The sequence below is a fragment of the Uranotaenia lowii genome, chromosome 2 (assembly GCF_029784155.1).
Source record: "Uranotaenia lowii strain MFRU-FL chromosome 2, ASM2978415v1, whole genome shotgun sequence".
NCBI classification, from domain to species: domain Eukaryota; kingdom Metazoa; phylum Arthropoda; class Insecta; order Diptera; family Culicidae; genus Uranotaenia; species Uranotaenia lowii.
The window spans coordinates 210,219,625-210,242,978 of record NC_073692.1 but is presented as its reverse complement, the minus strand read 5'-3'; the positions used below and the strand labels follow the sequence as shown (position 1 = coordinate 210,242,978).

The window sequence follows — 23,354 nt, the reverse complement described above, 5'->3', positions numbered from 1 at the left end:
GACCGCGGAAAAATATGCGATCACATTCGAGCAAGGCCAATTTGACTCCTCGACTGAACAACTGATTTAAAAGGTCAATTTAAACGACTTGAATTATTATTTGAATCGAATTCAAACACAAATGAATTCCAAGTTAAGGATTGTATGATCATTTCAGTAAGCTTTATCCTTCTTATTTTTTTGTGATGGTTCATTGATGGTTGCCTGATGTTTTTCTGTCCAAAGTCGATCGAAATAGAACAAACTTTGCCACACAAGATTTTGAAAAACCATGAGCTGGACATGGGAATTCAATTGAAACAAACCCACCGACATGTCCGTTTCCAGCCTTTTCATTCATCATCCGCTTTGTTGTCGTTGTCGTTGTTGTTGTGTTACCACTCTAGTTCCAAAGCATCAAGCTTTAACATATTTGCGCTAATGTTTACCAATTTCAACCCAGTCAGCCGGGAGCGAGCGAGCCATGGTCCAAGTCCAAGTTTGCAGCAGGTGGTGTGTAAACATACCGGATATATGCATGTGCCGTAAACCGGAGTGTCGGAATCGGAATCGATGTGTCAAACTGTGACCAATCGCTGGCAACTTCGCTCCTCCGCTCCAGGTCGTTCCGGTCGAAGTTGCGGACCATTTGTTCACCCTCTGTTATGGAACCACACAGCCCAGCGAGCCTACCCCAACGACGAAACCGGATGAAGTCGGCTGGCCAGCTTCAATGCACTCTGTGTCGATTCATGCGTGTACCTACCTACTCCCTACCCATCATGACCATTCTACGAAAGAAAGTTACATACGTATTGGACCGGCTCGATTTTCAAAATTTAGAACATCAAAGCAGTTTGGCATCCTTATGAGCTTTGTTCTAATTTCATTAATCCATATCCTAGAATGTGTCCAACATTGACATAAGAAAATATTTACAAATGGAAAATAGGTATACATATAAATTCCTGTAGGAGAAGTGAGGGCATTGTTGATTTATTTATTAATTTCGCCAAACAGTGTAGGCCACATATCTAGTCTTAAAGATAGAGGTTACAATTTAATATTAACTTAAATACTTAAAAGTTAAGTTCTTCAGTGCCGTAAAGAGCACTTTTAACTGCAATTTAGGAAAATTACAAGCACACGGACGAAGTGGACATCCCTCTATTCTAAGGAAGGGACAAATATTTTTTTTATTTCAAATGGGTTTACTAAAATAGGCATAAATCCCAAGCCCATCTTTATTGAAATTTACTTTTTGCTCAAAACGCTTCAAGACTTACAATCTTTGCTCTCCTTACAATCAATACTAAAAGCAAATGTTTGACAAGCAGTTCACAAAAGCTATAGCTTAGAGAAACTAAAAAACAAAAGAAATATGAAAATGGAGCTATTTGTTTCAAATTGTTATTTTGGAAACATCATAAAAACTGTTGACATTAAGGTCTAAGATTAACAACCATTCAGGCTTGATTTTTTGAGTAAAATCAGGTTTGATTAAAATATGATCCTAGGTTAGGTTGAAGTTATGAAATATGCACCCCGTCTAAAGGCGGGGTTGGCAAAAAACGAAAGCAAATCGACAAATTTGTATCCGGAGTTTAATTTTTGAATAAATAAAAAAATCTCAGTTATTCGTGGAACATTTTTAATAAAAAAAAACTAAATAAAATAAAAGCCCTTTAATACGGTCAAAATTTGGTCAATGTCAACTTGACGTATTTCTTTCAATTTTGCATTAAAAAAAACCTGAACACCCCTCATTTTAAAGGTGTGTGTGTAGAATGTTGCTCCTATTTTGATTTTGGAATTCACTCTTCAGTTGTTAAAATGCCGTCCAAGGAAGAAGAGCAGCGTCTCAGAATTTTGCTGGCGCATCGCGAAAATCCGAGCTACTTGCACGCAAAGCTGGAAAAATCGCTAAAAGTTGCCAAATCAACCGTTACAAATCTAATTTAAGTGTTTGGGGAACGTTTGTCGACAGCCAGGAAACCTAGATCGGGGGGAAATCGAAAAATCGGAAGCCGCTGAGACGACAAAGAGAGTTGCCGGTAGTTTCAAGTGAAACCCTAACCTCTCTCTCCGAGATGCCGCAAATAAGCTGGTGTATCGTCTACAACCGTGCATCGAGCCAAAAAACGAGCCGGACTATCGACTTACAAGAAGGTAGTGACTCCAAATCGCGATTATAAACAGAATACGACGGCCAAAGCGCGATCCCGGAGGCTGTACACGACGATGCTGACGAAGTTTGACTGCGTGGTAATGGACGACGAAACCTACGTCAAAGCCGACGACAAGCAGCTTCCAGGACAAGAGTTTTATACGGCAAAAGGAAGGGGAAAGGTAGCAGATATTTTCAAGCACATGAAACTGTCAAAGTTTGCGAAGAAATATCTGATTTGGCAAGCCATCTGTTCCTGTGGCTTTAAAAGCAGCATTTTCATACCTTCCGGGACTGAGTGTTTGAATAAACGTCTGCTGCCTTTCCTGAAGAAACACGGTTGTTCCGTACTGTTTTGGCTGGATTTGGCATCTTGCCATTACGGTAAAAAAGCCATGGAGTGGTACGCCGCCAACAACGTGCAGGTGGTTCTCAAGGAAAAGATCCCTCCCAACACGCCAGAGCTCCGTCCAATTGAGAAATACTGGGCTATTGTCAAGCGGAACCTAAAGAAGACCAAAAAAAACTGCTAAGGACGAGCAGCAGTTCAAGGCAAACTGGCTTTCTGCGGCGAAGAAGGTGGACAAGGTGACTGTACAAAATCTGATGGCAGGGGTTAAGCGGAAGGCCCGGCAATTCGGATTTGGAAAAGCGGAAGCCTAACTGAATATTTTTCCTGAATTAGCTTAGCTTAGCTTAGCTTGATTGACTACTCACATCCACCTCAATCATTGAACCCGAAATGCTTTATCAACAGTTTTCAAATTAAAGATAATGTTTTAACAATTTTTATCATTATTTTTTGAGGCATAGAAGTTTAAAACAAATGATTATATGTTTGTCAGTGTTTTGAAACAAATGCATTTCCAATTCCATGATCGCAGGCGTGGCTCAGTAGAACAAGTTCCACATCGCCAATGGTTGCTACTCCGTGATTGACCGAGGCCACCAATTTTGAACAAGGGTCAAAAGAATGGATCTTGGAATTAGAAGCTCATTCTCAATGCACAAAACTGATGCTCTCTCTTTGACCATCAATAACGGCGCCGGCCACGTCCTAGTAGTCAAGAGATAGTGAGGAAAATAGAGAAAGGGATGAAAGACATACATTTGCGCTTTAGGACCGAGGTTACCTCTGCATCCTAGCAAAAAAAAATTGTAAGGGAATGTGGGCAAAAGGATAAGATCTGGAAACACTTTTGACAAGTGTATGGATCTGACTTTTATCAATCTTTTTATCTCCTAAAATTTTCTAACGAAACTCCTTAGTAATATTATAGACACAAGATGCTACATTTTTTCCAAGGCTTAAGATCGTTGTCTGAAGCTGTTGTTAATTATTGTTTGGAAATTGGCGGACACTTAAAAGTTTACTATCACACAACTTACAGATTTAATTTGTATGTATCAAACCTATATTGAAATATTTTTAAAATTTAATGTTTCCTAAATTTATTACTGTATGACCTAACTTTCAATGATTGTTTCTGCGACACTTTATTTTAGAATAGACTCAAAACGCAATCTGGAAACTTGTTACCCCACACATGCCAAATATTTATAGTTTATAACCCTTCTGGTATTACTCTTTTGAAAACCCCTTACTTTAAATATTCCTTGAAGGTAAAATATTCTTCTTCACATATCTCAAAAACCCAGATAAAAAAAATATCTCAAACTTTCACCATCCCTATTGAAAATGACCAAAACCTTGAAAACGTTTAACTAAATATGCATAAAAAAAACTTTAGAGAAAATGTGCTGGAGTAGTTTGTCACACTGTGCGTTTTTAATTGTTAATTTGTTTTTGAACTAATTATTCTTAAGAAAAATTTAAGAGCAAAGCGAAACTCAAAGCCAATTCAAACTGTTTCACATGAAATGAACGAGTTTTCATAATTTTTGAATGTTGGATATTCAAAGCTATTAGGTATGAGTTCTTGAACATAATTTTCGCCAAATCCCTAATTTAAATCGAAACAATTGATGTTTTAAAGGTAGCAAACATTCTCTTTAAATTTTATTTTGCGCTTATTCACTCTCATTTGAACTACCTTGTTATGATATGGGGAAGAGCTTCTTTGTCTCACTTACAGAAACTTCAAACGCTCCAGAATAGATGCTTGAAAAACATCTTAAAACTCCCTTTGTTATTCCCTACCTTTCAGCTATACTCTTTAAGAACGCATAACGTTCTTCCAATATCTGAACTCTGTGATTTGCAAACTGTTATATATATCTATGATAATCTACACTCAACTGAAAATATTCAAAACCTCCATTTTACTACGGGGTTGCGAACTCATAACACTCGCCAGTCAGATTTCTTGCAACGAAGCCGATCCACAACATCATTAGGGCAAAAAAGAATTTCGTTTATTGGACCTACTAAATACAACACCTTACCAACTGATATTAAAAACATAACCAATCGTTCCATGTTCAAAACCAAAGTGATACAGCTTTTGAAAGAAAAATTGAACCATTAAAACAGTCGATCATCAACCAGTCTTTGTTTTGCTTACCTTTTGCATATTTGTAGCGTTAATTTCTAATATTATTATTCTTTAAAAAATTGTAGTTTGTATTTTTATCTTATTAAATTATTGAACATAACTTGATAAAACTAGTAAATATAATTAGTGTAATAGTAAATATAGTATAATGAATCTCTTCAAAGGAAATTATTTTCCATTGAGATTCATATTGTTGTCAATTTAGTTAAATAATACATTTCCTCGCACGACATTAAACAATTTTGTGTTCTCAGCATGATTAAAATTTGCTCGCGTTAACTTTTATTATTCATTGCTGCCAGACATGCTGAGAACAGTAGCGTCCATTACCAGGGGGCTCAATTGAGCCTTTTGGTGTGGGGGAGTGTGGTGGGCCGCTACATCTAAAAAAAAAAACTAATGAGGGGTGAGGTGAACTGAATACGAATACTCAATTCTCAAAAGCTACGAACATTGTATTCAAACTTATAAACACAACAGTGATGTTCAATAACTTTGCTATATTCGAAAAAACGACCGATTTTTAAATGTTGAATCGTAAAATAAATATGGATTTTATCTCAGCTTCCTATAACATCAAAAAAAAATTGTTCTATTAATGAGCGAGTACTGTACAAAACAAACTTGACCAAATCGAAAGGATTCCAGAATAACTTAAAAAAAAAAAACAAAACACCATTGATTCACATTACGTCAATCGGTAATCCGATACTTGAATTGAAATTTTCATTTGAAACTATTGGAAGAATAATGTTGATTTTTGGATTTTTCATCATCAATCGTAATGCAAATCAGCGTATTTAAACAAATGTCAACCATCAATAAGAAAACAGCTGATGAAACATCTTGCCAATTGGTTCTACCGTAAAAATAATGTTACAATGATTTGAGAAAATATAAATCAAAATAATACTTAGCTTTGGGTATTTTTTTAATCTTCATCATGCCACATTTTTGAGATCTTCGTATTTGCTATCAACTGCTCTTTTATGAAAAACCTCGGATCCGTTCTTTTCACCCACTTTTTCTCCGCTAGCTTCCAATTTCACGTCTTTACCGCGCAAAGTTCAGCCAAATTTCTCTTCTAGATTCTCGAAATATCTAATAGATCTTCATAACAAATCTTCGGTTTTGACTTAAGATTCACTTCAGCAAAATATTAACAATTTGAATTCGGATTTGAAAATTTTTGAAAAAATTTCTTCAAACGTAAAAGTTGTCCGTCATCGACGGTCACCCCTAACTGAATATTTTTCCAGAATTTTATACAAATTCAACTTGAAAAAGAAATTTAATTTAATTTTTTGAATAAACGATTTCACCGATTTACACGCATTTTCCCTTGACCAAATTTTGACCGTATCACCCTTTACGACCTCGTCATTTCCAAATAAACACAGACACTGACACACAAATGTAAACGAAAAACAAAACAAACAGAGCCAGAACAAATTACAAAGGACGAAAGCCAGTAGTTTGTAAGTTTGAAATCAAAAATTGTAATTGTAGTATTAAATTGTAATTTAAAAAATATATGTTTATGTCCCCTGAAGAGGAGCGAACGCAAAAATAGCTCGAAACGTCTGGACAACTGGTAAAAAACAGTTTTTAAATACTCGTCAAAAACGTCGATAAAATTCAACAACAATAAAATCAACATGGCGTACTGCTGGAAAATTATCCAACAAACAAAATCGAGTATCCAGTGGATCCAGTGGTATGACCATCTCGGAACGTACGTACCGTGGAATGTACGATCTCGAATTTGCGGCTCTTCAATTCATTGGAGAGCACGCGAGTACTGTCCATTAAATTTAGAGATCGACAGTTTCATGTCCCAAGTTTCCAATCTCCGGCATTTTCGTGGCGTGGGCCTCCCAAGTAACACAGATTCAGCCAACTAGCATTTCGATGTTTTATTATGGTTTTATTATGGCTTTTTTTGTGCAGCTCGTTTTATGACGGTTTTATTATGGTCATGCAAAATGCTTATATTCTTGAATCGATCATCTGTTTTCAGATAGTTTTGAAAACTCTCATAAATCTTCCATTAAACATACTGTTTTAGTTATTTAGAAAGAGTTAGGAATGCTACGTTTAAACTATAATAAAACACAAACTTAGAAGTTTGCTCCAAGCTTTTTTTTGCATGTTCTATAATAGCACTCAGTGCCTGATTATTAAACCGCCATAAAACTTAGTGACAGTTCTCGATCAAGACGTCAAAACAGGACACGCTCAGATTAGATAGCACATATTTGAATAGGAATTCCCATTTTTACACATTTTTGATAAGTTCTATGTGTTGATTTTGAGTTGAAATAATAAAAAATTATAAAAATCTATGAAAACTTCGAATTACCGGAAGTGGAATGAAACTCTACAATATGAGTATTGAGTGAAAGGGTTCAAATAGGAGGAACAAAATTTGTTGCTTGACGCCATCATTAATACAAGATGGCGGCTTCCGCTTTTATTTTCAAAGTTGTAAATAACTGAAAATATCATGAAACCTTTTTAATATTGTTATTCAGAGAAAGTAATAACCGAGTAGAAGTCGAATTTCGTTGTCCGTCGCCATCTTAAATTCCAAGATGGCGGCTACCACTCAACTTGAAAATACTGTATATGACTGGAAATTGCATAAAACCCTTACAATATGGGTATAAGTTGAAAGAGATCAACCGGTAGAAGTAAAATTTCGTTGTCTGACGCCATCTTAAAATCCAAGATGGCGGCTTCCACTGCACTTTGAAATGTAGGAAATGACTTAAAATGATATGAAACCCAAACAATATTGGTATTGGGTAAAAGGGCTATACGAGTAGAAGTCGAATTTCGCTATCTGACGCCATCTTGAAATCCAAGATGGCGGCTTACGATAAACTTTTAAAATGCTATAAATCATTGAATATCGCATGAAACCTTCAAAATATGGATATTTTTGAATTGGGATAAGCTATAAGAAGTTAATTTTTGCTTTTTGGCGCTATATTGAAATCCAAGATGGTGGCTTCAGCAGAACTCAAAAATACTGTAAATGAATGAAAAAGGTTTGAAACCCCCAAAATATATTGTATTCGATAATAAGGCTAAACGATAGAAGTCGAATATCTTATTTCGCGTTTCTCTGAAATGCTTTAAGTGTTGCCCTTTCACCCAATACCCCAATTCAAGATGGCGTTTGATAGCAAACTTCGACTTCTACTCGTTTGGCCCTTTAACCCAATACTCATATTGTAGGAGCTTCATGCTATTTGATCATGATGGAAGCCGCCATCTTGGATTTCGAGATGCACTTGATTGCGAAATTTTACTTTTCTAGTTAAGCCCTTTAGCCAATACCCATATTGTGGGGGTTTCATGCAATTTTTAGTTAATCCTGCATTTTAAGGTTCAGCGAAAGTCACCATCTTGGATTTCAAGATGGCGTCTGATAGAGAAATTCCTCTTAAACTGGTTAATCCATTTTAGCCAATGGCCATATTGTGGGAATTTCAAGTGACTTTCAGTGATTTCAATCATTTTAATGTTCAGTGGAAGCCGCCATCTTGGATTTCAAGATGACGCCTGATATCGAAATTTGTATTCTACTCGTTGATCCTTTTCAATTTATATCCATATTGTGGGAGTTTCATGTGATTTTCAGTGATTAACAGCATTTAAAAGTTTAGTGGAAGCCGCCATCTTGGATTTCAAGATGACGTCCGATAGCAAAATACGACTTCTAGTTTAGCCCTTTCTCCAAATACCAATATTGTGGGTCTTTCATGCGATTTCTAGTGATTACCAGCATTTCAAAGTTTATCGGAACCCACCATCTTGGATTTCAAGATGGCGTCGGAAAGAAAAAAAATCGACTTCTTCTAGTTTAGCCCGTTCACCTAATACCCGTATAGAGGTGGTTTAATGCGACTTTTTGTCATTTACAGCATTAAAAGATGAGCGGATGCCGCCATCTTGAATTTCAAAATGGCGTCTCAAAGCGAAATTCGACTTCTACTCGTTGAGCCCTTTCACTCAATACCCATATTGTTGGGGTTTCATGCGATTTAAAGTCATTTACAACATTTTAAAGTTCAGCAGAAGCCGCCATCTTGGATTTCAAGATGGCGTCAGACAACGAAATTTGACTTCAACTCATGATTTATTCCACGGGTCATTCACAACCAATCCCTATTTATTAAAAAAGTCTGTCCTCATTTACTGTACTAATGATTAACAACTCAGAAATGAGGAACTCATCCTAAGCGTGTAATTGGTTGGCTTGCGAGAGAAACGTCAAATCGTAGCTTTTTTTGGGGTCATCATTAAACCATAATAAAACTATGAATTGACTCACGCCATGTTGGATGCAAAATCGAAGGGCACAAAATGACGCCATGTTGATGGATTCACAATGCAAGCATTGAAAAATATTTTTTCAGGCCTTTTTCCATGAATTCCATCATGATTGACCATCAGATTTGACGAGGCGCATTTATTTTAAGATACTATTTCATATACATTTTACCTAAAATCTTGACTGGCAGTAGAAAAGAAGCTCAATATATGGTTAAAACATTGGATTTTTAGCTATTAATTTTACCAAATCATATCTGAATAATGCAATCATCATTCATCAACCATTATGGTTGCTGGAAAAAATTAAAAAAAAACTCCGAGAACTGACAGAACCGAAAAAAAAACAAAACAAATATAATAGCTTTTTAAAAGCTTTGGTGACCAAAATTTATGACCAACAATTATATGTCTTGATGACGTTTCTAGGGTAGGGCCAAATAGCCTGATTTTGGCTTTATTAGAGTCCAGGTGATGTTATAGAATGCGCTTTAGCTTTTTATGAAGATTAATGCGATAGTCCAAACGATATTTTGCTGACCATAATAAAGCTAAAATTGTTACTTGGGCTCCGATTTCCATTCGAAATTTCTTGTTCAATATTCGTTGCCAGATGTTTTTTGCAGTCAAGGGCTCACGTGGCCCGCAGCTAACCCCACCATCTACCACCGGGCGTTGGTAGAGCCCCTAGCCAGTACCACGGGAAGGTTGAGAATTGGAGTTGTAAGCTAAATATATGACCACTTCTCGAAGATTTGGTGTACCTTCTCGAGTTGCACATTATCTACCACTTGCCAGCCTTATTTCAACCAAATGTACATAATAAAAGTTTCCAAAGACATCGGGGTTCAGATACTTGAATAAAAGTTGTCATTTTTTGTTACAATAAAATTCGGATTTTTATCACAACAAGTGGTCGGAGTTTTTAAATAATAAGTTTTCCGGAAAGGCGATCCACATCTAGACGTATCAGTTTTTTCAAACGAATCGTAGGTATCAACTCAAATTTTATTAAAATGTGTTTTTGTTTTTCAAATCAATTTGATTTGACAAAATCGAGTTGAAAAGGATGACAAAAATGGGGGTAAGCAAAATTGGGACGTGATGAAATCGTGCTATCTCGGTTTATTTTTTCAAACTTACTTCGCATTGTTTAACCGCTGCTAAAACCGAAACCCAGAGGTCAAAGGAGAATGGGCTTTTTTTGGTTTATATATTGACGATACATATTGATATTGATATTGACGAGACCAAAAAAATCAGTATGGGGCCAAAAAAATCTACCATGGGAGAAAAAAGTTATGAGTTGGAGAGTTTGTGTTATTCTTAGAAAAAGAAATGCAAAGATGTTCAGCAAGCGGGTCAATTGCCAAATCTAGTCGACATGCAGATGGTTTTGAAGGTCAACTTTGTACTGATATTATACAGAAAGCAACATCTTTGTATCATTTTTTTTTTTCACGCACGGTAGATTTGTTGGTCCCATAGTGACTTTTTCTTGTCTCGTCAAGAACTTTTGAACCGTATATTACATCCATTTACAAAAAAAAACTAAGTTTCATACATTTTTGCCCATGAACTTTGAAAAGTTCATATTTGAGCCAGTCCAACACTCAGATACTCGTAGGTCTTTTCCCTGACTAGTGACCCCTTTCCGTGGGTCATGTTGACAATGTGCTGTGGGAAATTATTGATCCGACTCCGACCACAAGTTGTGCCATGCGGTATGTCACAAACCGTTTGGGCGGGCTATGCCATGCGATGTTTGGTCCTACCCGGGCTGGCCGATTTTCTAATTTGGTGACATTGTGTGAAGTGCAATTTTGCAACTTGCGCCACATTTCAATGACTTATAAAGTTTGAAACGACCGATCCGATCAAGTATCAGACCATCAATGGGGGAACAAACACACAGACAAACACAAACACACAGAAGCACCATATCGGCACACACTCAATCAGAAATAATTAACGCTTACTAATCACGGGTTCTTTTCGGGAAAATCTCTCTTTGCAGGACGCCCTCAGCCATCGGTCAAGTGGCTCATCAACGGCATCCTGGTGGATGAGCAGTACGAACACAATTCCGGGGATGTAATCGAAAATCGATTGCTCTGGCCGGCCATTCAGCGGGGGGACCTGAACTCCGTATTCACCTGCCAGACCAGCAACACCCTGCTGGCCGAACCGAAGGAGAGCAGCTACGTGTTGGATCTGCACCGTGAGTAGAATCGGAAATGTGGTTTCTCTTATAGGAACATAGTTTGGGATTGTTATTTAAAATGGTCTCCAAGTGGGGCTTTCTAGAATGTTGATTACATCAACTCCCGGTGGGTCATTGGAAAATAGTATGTTTCTCTAAAGTCTGTAACCAATAGTAGAATGTATGCATTTTTCTTCAAATAATCTTCATTACCTACATTGTTAAGTAGGAGCGACATAGCCTAAAGGTATGAGCCGTTTCAAATAAAGAATTTACAAAAAAAAAAAAAAAAGTTGGAGCGACAGTTCATCAAGAGAAGAACATTTGAATTCATACTTTGAAACAATGAGCTAGTTGAAACCAAAATTTTTCTATCATCACCAAGGCCATGCGAACGAGGGGGGGGGGGGTTAAGGGGATTAACCCCCCCCCCCCATGAAGATTTTTTCCAAGTAAAATTTTTGAAGAAGCAAAGGTGTTAAATAAGTGTTAACAAAAAATCAGAAATTTTTCTCGCCTTCGGCGGAAATTAATCTTCAATCATCCTAGGCTTGAGACATTTTATTTTACGACATAAAATACATATGTATATACCGTTCACGAATTGAAACTAGTTTTCAAGAGTAAATTTCGATTTGCATTTTAATCAACCTTTAGCATGGAAACTCTAAACTTGACATACAAAAACTCTACCTCGTCTTTACAATGGGTTTTTATTCCAGAAGTGTAACCAAACAAATTCAGAATTTGAAACATATTAACTTAAAAATAAATTCACCGAATACTAATTTTATGCATCAACAAGTTGGAAGCCATGTATCATGACTCAGGATGGTCATCAGAATTAGCAAATTAAAATCTACCACCTAGTATTCTCTACTTTTTTACTTAAAATTTTGATTTACAAAAAATGTGCTGATATGAAATATTCTTTAACAACTCAATTTCAGTCTCAGTTTGGTTTTGTGTTTTTTGCTCTTCTTAGTTCTCAACATCACATTGAAAAACGTTTTGATTAATTATACAAGGCCCCGAAATAAACATCCTTCGAGGTGCAAAGAACTTAGAAGCTTATTTTCGACCAATTTTGGTGCCCTGGATCTAAAGATGCAGTTTTATTATCAGCTTTTGTTTTTTGAATAACTTTTGCAAATTTTTGAAAATCATTTTAGAAATTACTGCATTTTGTTAGTTAAATTTTAAAACAAAAATAAAAGATTTAATAATCAAGGTAAAGTCAATATTCCACTTTCGTCAAGACTTCAAGTAATTTTGAATTCTGCGAAAAAGTAATAAAGATTTTCAATTTGTGTACCTTTACTCATTTTCATTGAAATTTTAAGCCAAATTGTTCTTAAATATTTTTAAAGCAAAAATCTAATAAACTGTAGAATTTAACTTTTCTAGACTATGCATCATCATCTTTGAATATCATTCCTTCATTAAATTTAATGGGTATAGTAAAAAAATTCAGAATCAGATTTGTTTTCTGTAGTCGTAGATATATTACTTCATTAGTTGTTAATGATTGATTTCGCTTAAAACTGATGCATTTTAAAGCTTATAAACTCCATATCACCAAAACGCAAAGTGATAGTCAAAATTTGAAAAAAGATTCGAGTTCAAGACGCTTAAATCTACCAAATCAATCATTCAATCTTAGGCATCAAAATGCTGTTCCTTGAAGTTGTCAATTAAATTCTTTTTAAAATGATTGGACGAGTTTTATGAAAAAAAATCCTTCTAAAATTTTAAGTAATTAATCTTTTTCTTCTTCATATTTTGATTTAATTTTCAAATAAATTTAACGAATCTATATATATATAAAGCAATTTCTGTATGTTTGTTTGTTTGTTTGTTTGTTTGTTTGTTTGTTTGTTTGTTTGTTTGTTTGTTTGTTTGTCCTCTATAGACTCAGCCGTCTTAAGAGCTAGAGGTCTGAAATTTGGCATGGATACTCATTAGGACCAGGAATGATGAAAAATGTTTTTAGATTTTCGGATGACCCCTTCTGAAGGGGGTCGTCCATAGAAGGCAAATATTGTTTTCGCAATATTGACTTGACTTTTCGTCGGATCGTGTTGAAAATTTGCACATGGGTGTTTTGAAAGACGAGAAATCGATTTCAGGTGACAAATTTTGTGTAAGGGATCGTCCAAAGGGGTCGTCCATATTAACTGTTCGCTATTTTTGCGATATTGACGTTATTACTCATCGTATTCAGATGAAAATTGGTACACGATAGTTTTGAGTGACGGGCAATCGATTTGAGGTATCAGATTCAGTGTAAGGGGTCGGCAAAAGGGGTCGTCCATATAAAATTTTCAGTATCTTAGTGATATTGACGTTTTTATACATCGGATTGGGATGAAAATTTGCACATAGGAGTTATTAGAGACGAACAACTGATTTCAATTATCCAAATCAAAATCAGGAGTCGGCCAAAGGGGTCGTCCATATTAACTTTTAACTGTTGATGCGATATTGTCGTTATTATACATCGGATTCAGACGAAAATTAGTACACGAGAGTTTTGAGAGACGGGCAATGGATTTCAGGTATTAAATTCAGTGTACGGGGCTGGCAAAGGGGGTCGTCCATATTAACCTTTCAATAATTTTGCTATATCATCGAAACTATACAACGGATTGAGATGAAACTTTGCACACGTTAGATTTCAGGGACGGGCAATCGATTTCAGATGTCAAATATTTTGCCAGGGGTCGACGGAAGGGGTCGTCCATATTAATTAATTTTCCACTGTTTTAGCAATATTGACGTTATTATACAACGGTTTGCTATGAAAATTGGTACACGGGAGTTTTGAGGGAAGGGCAATCGTTTTCAGATATCAAAGATTGTATAAGAGGCCACCGAAAGGGATTTAACTTTTTGGCAATGATTGCATTGTTATGCAACGATTGAGTCGATATTTATACACGGAGTTTTTTGGTACGGTCCATTGATTCCTGATTCCAAATTTAGTAGCTGACGACAGACAGAGTGATCGTAAAATATTTTTGCAATTATTACTTAACAATGAATTCAAAAGTGCATTTGCAAAATGCTTTTTAATTGACTTTCATGCAAATTGTTCATGACATATTCTAAGTTGAAAGCGAAACGGAGTTCGTATGGGATCAGCTAGTTCTAAATAAAAACTATTTACATTTAACGAAATATCTTAAGTTTCTCTTTGTTTTTCAAATCTGAATTTTTGTGTTCTAAAAACATAATCTACTGCTTTTGAAACTAAATTTTTAATAAGAAAAACATAGTTTCTATCTTCTGTCCTTTGCAGGACCCAATATTGCAATTAAATAATGTTTTTTAATCGACCATGAATTTTAATTCATCTTATCTATAATTGATTTGATTCGAAGTACCAACTTATAAGTAAAATTTTAATGCGCAATTTTAACTTAATTTGTATTAACTTTGTGGTTTGAATATTTACAAAAAAAAAACTTGGAATTCATTTTTTTTTTATTTTATCAGTTTCTTATTGATCATTTCCCAATCTGTAATTTGTTAATATAACTAAACATGTTGTATTCTAAATATATGTAAAAAGTTATTATCTTGAACTTCAGAACTTTTTTGTTTTTTGTTTGAATTACTAAATGAATTTCAATACAGAAAAGGGTTTAATCTTTGGCTTTGATCAAAAATCAATATTTTCTTCTATTCATCAAATAAAATTCAATTATCTACTATTGGAGTTCAGAATGTTTTTTCCTTATCAAGAATTCATATTGCTAATCGGGTTATTTTTTTCCAAAATTCAAGATACCTAGTACAGTGGATTTTTTAAATCAATACTTCCATCAAAAATTAAGAAAAGAAAAGTGAAATAAGATGAATTATAAATAACAATCATTATATTTTTTCTTAAAAATTGTTTATGCTGGTTAATTTTTAACGTGATCTGACATTTATTGAAAATTTGAATTTATTATATTTTGGTTTGTGTGATAAGGTTGGTTGGTGAGGTTTTTTTTAATGATTTTTCAGTGAAATATGTGTATTCTGACAAGTCACTGCAAAGCTATGAGCATTATTATCCTCTTTCAAATTTGATCAGTGTTCAGCGAAGTTAGCGGCGCGCATAAAATCGTTAACTCACTCAAACTAAGCGATCGCTAATCGTAATCACTGGATGTTATGTAAATGTTAGAAATCTCTAATTCAAAGCGCTTATCGCTTATCACAAACAATTAGTAAACAAATATAATGATTATTTGAGAAGAGATTCATCTCCGTATTTTATGTTTCTTGATTGATTTATCGAACTAACCGTGCCGAATTCGGTAAGTGATGATAATGCTTCGAAATAAAATTCAACTCTCTTCTGCCCATGACTATCCGATAGGCATCACCCCATGGACAGTCGTTGGCTTCACGGCATACACGCTCCTTTATTTTAACTCAAAATTAAGTACGACCGAGGTTCAAAACATAGTTCGATTATATGAACTAAAAGTTAGGTACCCTTTTTCCTCCTTGCGATGACTCAAAACGGAGTTCGAACTGCGAACTCAAAATTGATCTTTTTTTCCCTCGGCGAGGGAGCAAAGCTGAGTTCGACCTTATGAATTAAAAATTGAACTCTCTTTGTTCTTTGTTAGACTGAAAACACTTAGCGAGTTCAGTTCGAACCGGAAAAGCAACCAACGAACACGTCGCAAAATTTTGTCGTTCCGGAACAATTACCGGAAGACTATGAAGGAACTTCATAATGGAATGCATGTTCACCGTGTCAGCGTAAAATTCTGTCAGTCATTGTCATCATACGGTGAGCGGCTTGAAATGTCCGGATACCTATTACAGTTAAAGCCTGTTCACACCAAACCTAACCTCGTTTTGAGTCGTGACTTACTGAAAGAAATCGGTCCCACCAACAATCGTTCCCAACTTCTAAAGAGAAGCCGGAACAACTACCAACTCTGCAAAGAGCCGGAATTAACAGCATAACTGCTTGAAACGTGCCCTCTTACTTGCGTTGATGGCTCTGCGGAAAGCCGATCTCGCGCTTGTGAAGAGTGGCCTACGCTCCGTTCTCTCTTCTTGGGTTCTTGCGTTCTGCATCCTGCGCCTTGCCCTATGGCAATCGGCACGCAGGCCCGCAATTTCCTCTGTCCACCAGTAGACGGGTGACCTAGTGTTTTTACGCTTGGCCCTTCTCATCATCGCAGCATCGCAAGCGCGAGCTAGAACCCTCGTAAGTTCTTCCGCGGACAGGTTGTCCAGGTTCCTCTTCCAGTGCAACACTTCGACAAAGACGTTCTGGTCGAACTGTGTTGTCTTCCAGAGGCGTTCCCCTGTCCAAGACTCACGTCTACCTGTCCGCGTACTGGATCCTAGCCGATAGCGGATCGCGAAGTGATCGCTATTCGTGTAGCTCACCATCCAATCGCATACCAACCCCGGGCTACCGAAGGTGACATCTATGGTTGACTCGCTCCCGTTCCAACCCTGGTAGGTACTGGTGTTCCCTACGTTGGCCAGATCCACATTAAGCCTCGTCAGGGCTTCTAAGATTATTTGACCTCTGGGGTTTGTGAGGCGGCTACCCCATTTATCGGCCCACGCGTTAAAGTCGCCAGCTATAACGACGGGGCTTCTCCCCGTAAGCACCTCAACAATCTTATCAACGATAGTGCCTAAGCTCTCCAAAGACCAATTTGGGGGGGGGGGGGCGGGGGGCATAGCAGCTACAGAAGTAGATCCCGTTAACCTTGGCTATCACCATGGCCTCGTGTTCAGTTTCCACCACCTCTTGTACGGGGAAACTACCTTTTACTCATATCGCGGCCAGCTTGGCAACATCGGTCACCCAATTAATGCCATTCGCGGCTCTACGATATGGGTCTGCTTCTAGCGCGATGTCCAACTTTTCCTCAACTGTCATCTGCCGCAACAGCTGGTGTGCTGTGTAACAGTGGTTGAGGTTAAGTTGGACGGCCTCTATGCTCTTGGCACCTGGGGTGGTACCGCCTGCGCCTTTTTGTAGGCGGGGAACCTAGGGTTGACAGCAGCGTGGTCTCCAGCCCAGACAGGGCATTAAGCAGGCTTCTTGCAGTTAGCCGACTTGTGGCCGGTTTCGCTGCAGCGCCATTATATGCCGCTTCTGTCTGGCCAAGTGCAGTCGAACGACTTGTGACCGTTCAACAAGCTCTTAAAGCACATGTCCGGTTGCTGGGGGATGGATATCTGACAGATAGACCATCCCACCTTAAGCCGCCCACACCTAAGTGCGGCGTTTGCTGCTGCAACCGGAAGTTTGACCAGCCCAATCTGCATGCCAGATCTGGGGGGGGCATTCCGCAAACGAATCGACATCTGGTCAGAGCGGATTTTGCACTGCTCTACCAGTGCCACCCGCAGTTCATCTTCCGTCGGAACTTCATCCAGGTTTTTAACCCGGATGGTCACCTCCTTACAGAGGGCACGTACCCCAGCCTTGTCGCCAAGGGCTTCGGCTGCCTTAGCCGTTAGGATTCCGCTGGAGTTTCCCGCACCACGCTTTAGTTCGAGGATCATTTCGCCGGTACGTGTCCGACGGATTCTCCGAACTTTTTCGCCGAGATCGGTGAGGTCCTCATTAGTACGCATCTGTCGCAAAACATCCGCGTACGTGACGTTTGCGTCGTTGGGGTCGGGGTTTGGCTTTTCCCGTCTCCGTACCTTTGGGCCTCCCCCTTTTGCGCGATACCGTCGCCATCCGGTATTTGCGCTCGTCGGCTCACCTGCCTTTTCTGCAGGGCCTTCCGCCCGCTTGGAAACGCTGTCCGAAGGATCCTGCCGGACAGACGGATCCTTCGCTCTTTTTTAGGGTCACCGGGTCTGAGTTCCCCGTGAGACCAAATGGAGTCGGTTTCCAAAGTGTTTCCATTGCCGTGATCAGTGTTCGATAGCGAGGGTCTTCATAAGGAGGGGAGGGGGTGTAGTTCTCTCGGCCGTACATCTGCATAAAGCAGACACGTTTTCACTCTGCACCACGGGTAGGCAGAACTACTTCACAGAGCGAAATGGCTAACTTAAATCATTTATCAGGCTACAAAATAAATAGTTTAACGTTGTAAACTCCATGTTTTTATAACGGTGGAACCTGTTTGATTCTGATGCAACCAAAAAATGAACCGAACTCATCCGAACTAGAAAGATACAGGTGTTTTAATACAGCTTTTTTTCTTAGTTTTTTCAATCTAACTCGTTTCAGTCTGAATATTTTTATAAAGTGTGCTTGAATAAGCTCGGCCTGAAAAGATGTAGTTAAAAAACTGAAAATTTTGAATAAAAAATATTTTTTAAATTTTGAACCTTTCTGACATTTTTTGGATTAGCTTCTTCGAAGTTGACTTCTTCGACAAAACTGCTACATTTTTTACAATCTAAAAACTTGCTAAATACATGTATGCTCTAAAATGAAAATTACAAAAAATAATTTTTCTATCTCACTGCTAGGTGATTGAATTTTTTTTTCAAAAGCTCATTTTAAAGTGCTTAATATGTAGGTAAAATGTTCCCAAGACACTATGGGTCTAAAACGCTTCGTTTTGGCGTAAACAATTTCGATCACGTTTTTACATCGTTTTCCCCTGTGTGCGGCGGTTGTTTTCAGATGTATCATTACAAATTTAATAATGATATGAAATATTCTTTCAGAAACCGATTATGAGCCTCAATTTCATTTTGTTTCTTTTGTTCTTCGAAACGTTAGTTCCTCATTCAAAAAAGTTTCGATAAATTACACAAGGCCACAAAATTCACATTTGTGTGAAGTGGTTTTGATTAGTTTTGGTTCCCTGAAACTTAAGAAAATAAATATAATTTATTTCATAAAATTCGGGACATTTTCGACATAACATGAAAATATTTCAGAATAAAGAGAATCGTTTTGAATAATTTATTGATAACTTACCGGAAATAACGTTGATTTGAAAGTTTGATTCGGATTTAATTTGAATCGTATTAATAAAATTTATAACTTTTTTAAACTTTGTGTGATGGTTTTGAGTGAGAAAATGGTTTTAAAAATCAGTTTCCTATTTTAGTGTGCATATTTAGTATTTTTAATATTTCTAGAGAAATTTCAATTTCGAAATCGTTTCCTTTCTCAAGCGAAATCTGGAGACTTCGCAGTTACACACACATTCAAACTAGAAATCACAATCACATCTACACACTCATTTCTGTTGTGTTCGGTTTGGCCAACCAAACAATCATTACACTCTATACAATTGTTACGTGAATTCACTCAGTTTAAATACAACAGGTCACGAAACTTCAAACTATTCTGAACCATTCTTTAAAGGTTTCAAATTTACTGTACACTTTTGAAAGTAATATATTATGTTTTTCCGATTTGTTAAATCTTGAATTTTCAGTATCATTTTCTAATTTTTTCCTCATTCTGACTCGCACTAACATCACAACATATTGAGGAATCGTACTTTCAATAATTACTGTTTCTCACGATCTTTGTTAAAATATTCACCAAAAAAAATTTAAATTTTTTCAATAGTTGAAATTATTTTCAAATCTTGAATTATTAAAAATAAAATGTTCCAAATTAGTGTTTCAGAATCGTCTCGGAAAGTTGTCAAAATGTTTTTGTGATTTCGATAATCGAAACTATTCACGATTTTGAGATTTTTCTATTCGAGAATGAATGAAAATCACTTGTGAGCGGTACAAGCGCGTGAAATGTGTTTATATTTTTCACTAAATCAGTAGTTAAGTTGCCCAAACATCACTGCCGGTGAATTACAGTTCATGAGCTGGTACTGCAAACCAAGTAATTTTATACCGGTCTTAACTTTCAAAATAGTTTTCCAATCACAACTTTAATCGATTCTCCAAATCATAAAATAATTTCAACATTCTCCAAACAAGGCTTCAATTGATTGAGTTTGAATTGAATTGAAAGTTTAGATGAGAGTCCGAGCTACAAATCTAGCCCAGCATTCTTCGTCATGCGCTTAGTTGATCTTCCACATCAATTTCCTTGAGTAATGTCTAAAAGTTAACCTGTTGGTTGCCCGGTTGATGTAACAAGTTCCATCCGGTCTGTTCTTTCCTGCTTTTATCCAAGCGCTGTCAACAAAACTTTGCTACAAACAGCAAGAAACAATTAATTACATTTACGACCGTGTTTCAGTACCAGCATTCAATCAGGAAACTGATGAGTTGAGACACCACCGGCAGCAGAAGCCCTGGCAACCACCGCAAAACTATAACTAACCACGTTTGGGTCTTCCTTTACACAGTCCGAAACCAACCATCGAATCAAGGAGAAAGGAAGCTCCAGCATCTCTTCCCTTCTTAGTACCTTAAGAGCACGAGATTGCGAGACCAACTTCTAGGCAACAACAGAATAACAACTTCGACAGAGTTTTCAATAAGACAAGCTCAACAACGTTAGGTGCAATCAGTTATCTTCCGCCCACACACTCGTCTTCACCCACCCACACCCTTTGATTTGTTTCCTGTTTGCGTAGGGAGAAAAGTTCCCCCAGTTGTTTTCACAGGAAACACTTTCGAAATTTACCAAACGGAATGGTTTTATTGCTCTTTGGCTTGATGTATTGATCGAAAACGTCTGATGGGTAAGTATAAACTTTCGATACGTTATGTTTATCTTTATATGCTTTCTGTTATCGAATAGTAATTTGGTATTTATTTTAAACTTCCTTTGCGGTTAATAAAAAGACAATAAGCCGGATTTCTAGTTTGGCTGTATCTTCAAAACTTCTGGGCCGATTTTCATACACTCTACCATTCTGGAATTATTTACATGTTCACTATCTATTCATAAAGAATAAAAAATGCTATAATTTTTTTTGTGTAATTTTTGTGTCTGAAAATTGAGTCGTATCACAAAATGGTCAAAATAGATGGCATGTTTGGAACGACCCAGCAAACATTTTTGTAGGTATATTTCTCAACAAACTTTGCTATACGTTTCATATACATTATAAAATCATCTTATATAACTCGAAAAAACAGCATTTACGTACTAAAGTGGAGGCAATATACATACATATTTTTAACTTCTGGCTTATGCGATAAGTGTTGTAAAAATTGGACGATATACAACACCTTTTACCGTACATCCTGACAGTATGCGAGAGAGCGCAAGTTTTGCTCTCAACGCATGCAAACCGTTGCCAGCGACAATATTTGCTGCTTCTCTCATTGGACAGTTTAACCAAATGGACCCTCTGATTTTTAGAAATCTGGTTGCACTGCTAATCGCAGAGAGAACAACAAGGTTGTTTTCTCACTTGAATCCCGCATGCGAGAGACATATTTGAAAACATGGCGCAATTTTGTCATATCCGAGTCGGTAGACTTTAACTAAACATTTTTACGATCATTTACTTGGTTTGGTAGGAATTACGATTCGCATTAACATTGTTAACGAGTTGAGCTGACATTTCTAATGCGATGTTATGTTTGCTGGGGAAGATCAGGACCATCAAACAGAGTCGGTTTGGGGTCATTTTTGAATTTCTCAAACCTTGGAGTCCAACCAGCTTCGATTTGGTTAAAAACTCATTCATGATTTTTTGTAGAATTTTTAAGTAGCGTTCGTATGAATTAATTTGAACTTTTAGATTTGTTTGGGAAAATTGAATATTTGTTCTGAAAAATCAACATATTTTTTGTTTCTTCTATGGAACGGAGCAAGATGATTGTTTTTGTGCCAATTCTCGAAGAAAATTATCCGCTGAACAACTTGTCCAAGACCATAACTTCGTATCTTATTGTATCAAAAACTTATTAGGTGTTCAATGGGGGCATGTCTTTTGGCACTGAAATATAATAAATTCAATTGACATCACTGTTGGTTGACTAGCGAGGTATTTCATGACTACTTCCCATGCAATACTTCGCGAGGCACAAGCAGTGATGTCATTTGAATTTATTGTTTTTCAATGTCAAACTTCTGTTAAACAGCTACTATACCTTTTTTGCCAATCCAGACTCGAAGTTACGGCCATGAACAAAGATGTTTAGCGAAAAATTTCCATTGTAGAACTTATGAATTGGCACAAAAACAATTAACAGGCTTGGATCCACAGAAGAAACAAAAATGATGGTGTTTTTTCAGTACAAAATATTCAATTTTCCCATACAAACCTAAAAGTTCAAATTTACTCATGTAAACGTTACTTCAAAATTTTGCAAAATATCATTGATTAGTTTTTAATCAAAACGAAGCTTTTTGGGCCCCATGGTTTGAAAAATTCAAAAACACCCCCAGATCGACACAATCTAGTGACCAACCCGGTTGAATTAATGAAATTTCACAATTTCAGCAAAACTTTGGCAGATTTAAAGATTCATTTCTAGTAAAAAAAAAAGTTTTTGGTTTCCGATGTCATATGTCAGGAATGGAAATACAAGAAAAACTTTAGAACCATTGTTTTTATTTACAGAATAATAAGCTTATATTTAAAAAAAACTAGGCTGATCACACCATAACTTATTTTCTAAAAGGCACACTCGGTCATAAACCATAAAAGCGCCGTGTATCACTTAAAACTAAAACCAAAAAATACATTTCAAACTTTTGGCAACAAGTTAACCAAGAGCGGCCGGGTTTCGATAAGCTTAGCGAGGATTGCACACCAAACGGGTTTCAATTGCAGCAGCATTTCTGTCAATTGTTCGTCTAAACTGAATACGAGGGTAACAAGAACTATGAGGTCCGTAATCATCTTTTCGTGGTTATTGAGCGGCGACATCGACGGCTTCGGTTTGGGTGTAGGCTTTGGAACTGGTACTCTGGTAGGTAATGTGTTGCTTGACGTTTGTGGTTGAATAAAGTTTTTCTGGCTGGCTGTAGATTCGACGATCGTCGGCCAACTCTTGCTCTCCCTAGTCCGCTTCATAGCAATACTTACAGGAAGAGAAGATGATTTTGGTCGCTTTCGATGTGTGTTCGGCTGTGGGGCGTCATTCCTATTAGGTGTTTCTTCGTTGTCATTGGCATCGCTCAGAACAGCAAATCGGTTGGGTCCCTCGAGATCTGGCAAAGATGAGCGAATAATTTCTGCGTAGCTGATGTTCGATCGTCGGATGAGATTTGCTTTCGATGCTTGTGCCCGTTTTTTATATTCCGGACATTCTCGAATAG

The 23,354-nt window shown here is 37.0% G+C and overlaps 1 protein-coding gene across 1 annotated transcript in view; it reads left to right on the top strand.

The window, feature by feature from the left end:
* The window catches only part of LOC129742288 (nephrin-like), a 587,776-nt gene that overhangs the window by 411,241 nt on the left and 153,181 nt on the right, over positions 1-23,354 (top strand). Inside the window, exon 6 of the mRNA XM_055734170.1 lies at positions 11,021-11,224. Within this exon, the coding sequence (XP_055590145.1) occupies positions 11,021-11,224 (204 nt within the window). The remainder of the gene's footprint in view (positions 1-11,020; positions 11,225-23,354) is intronic.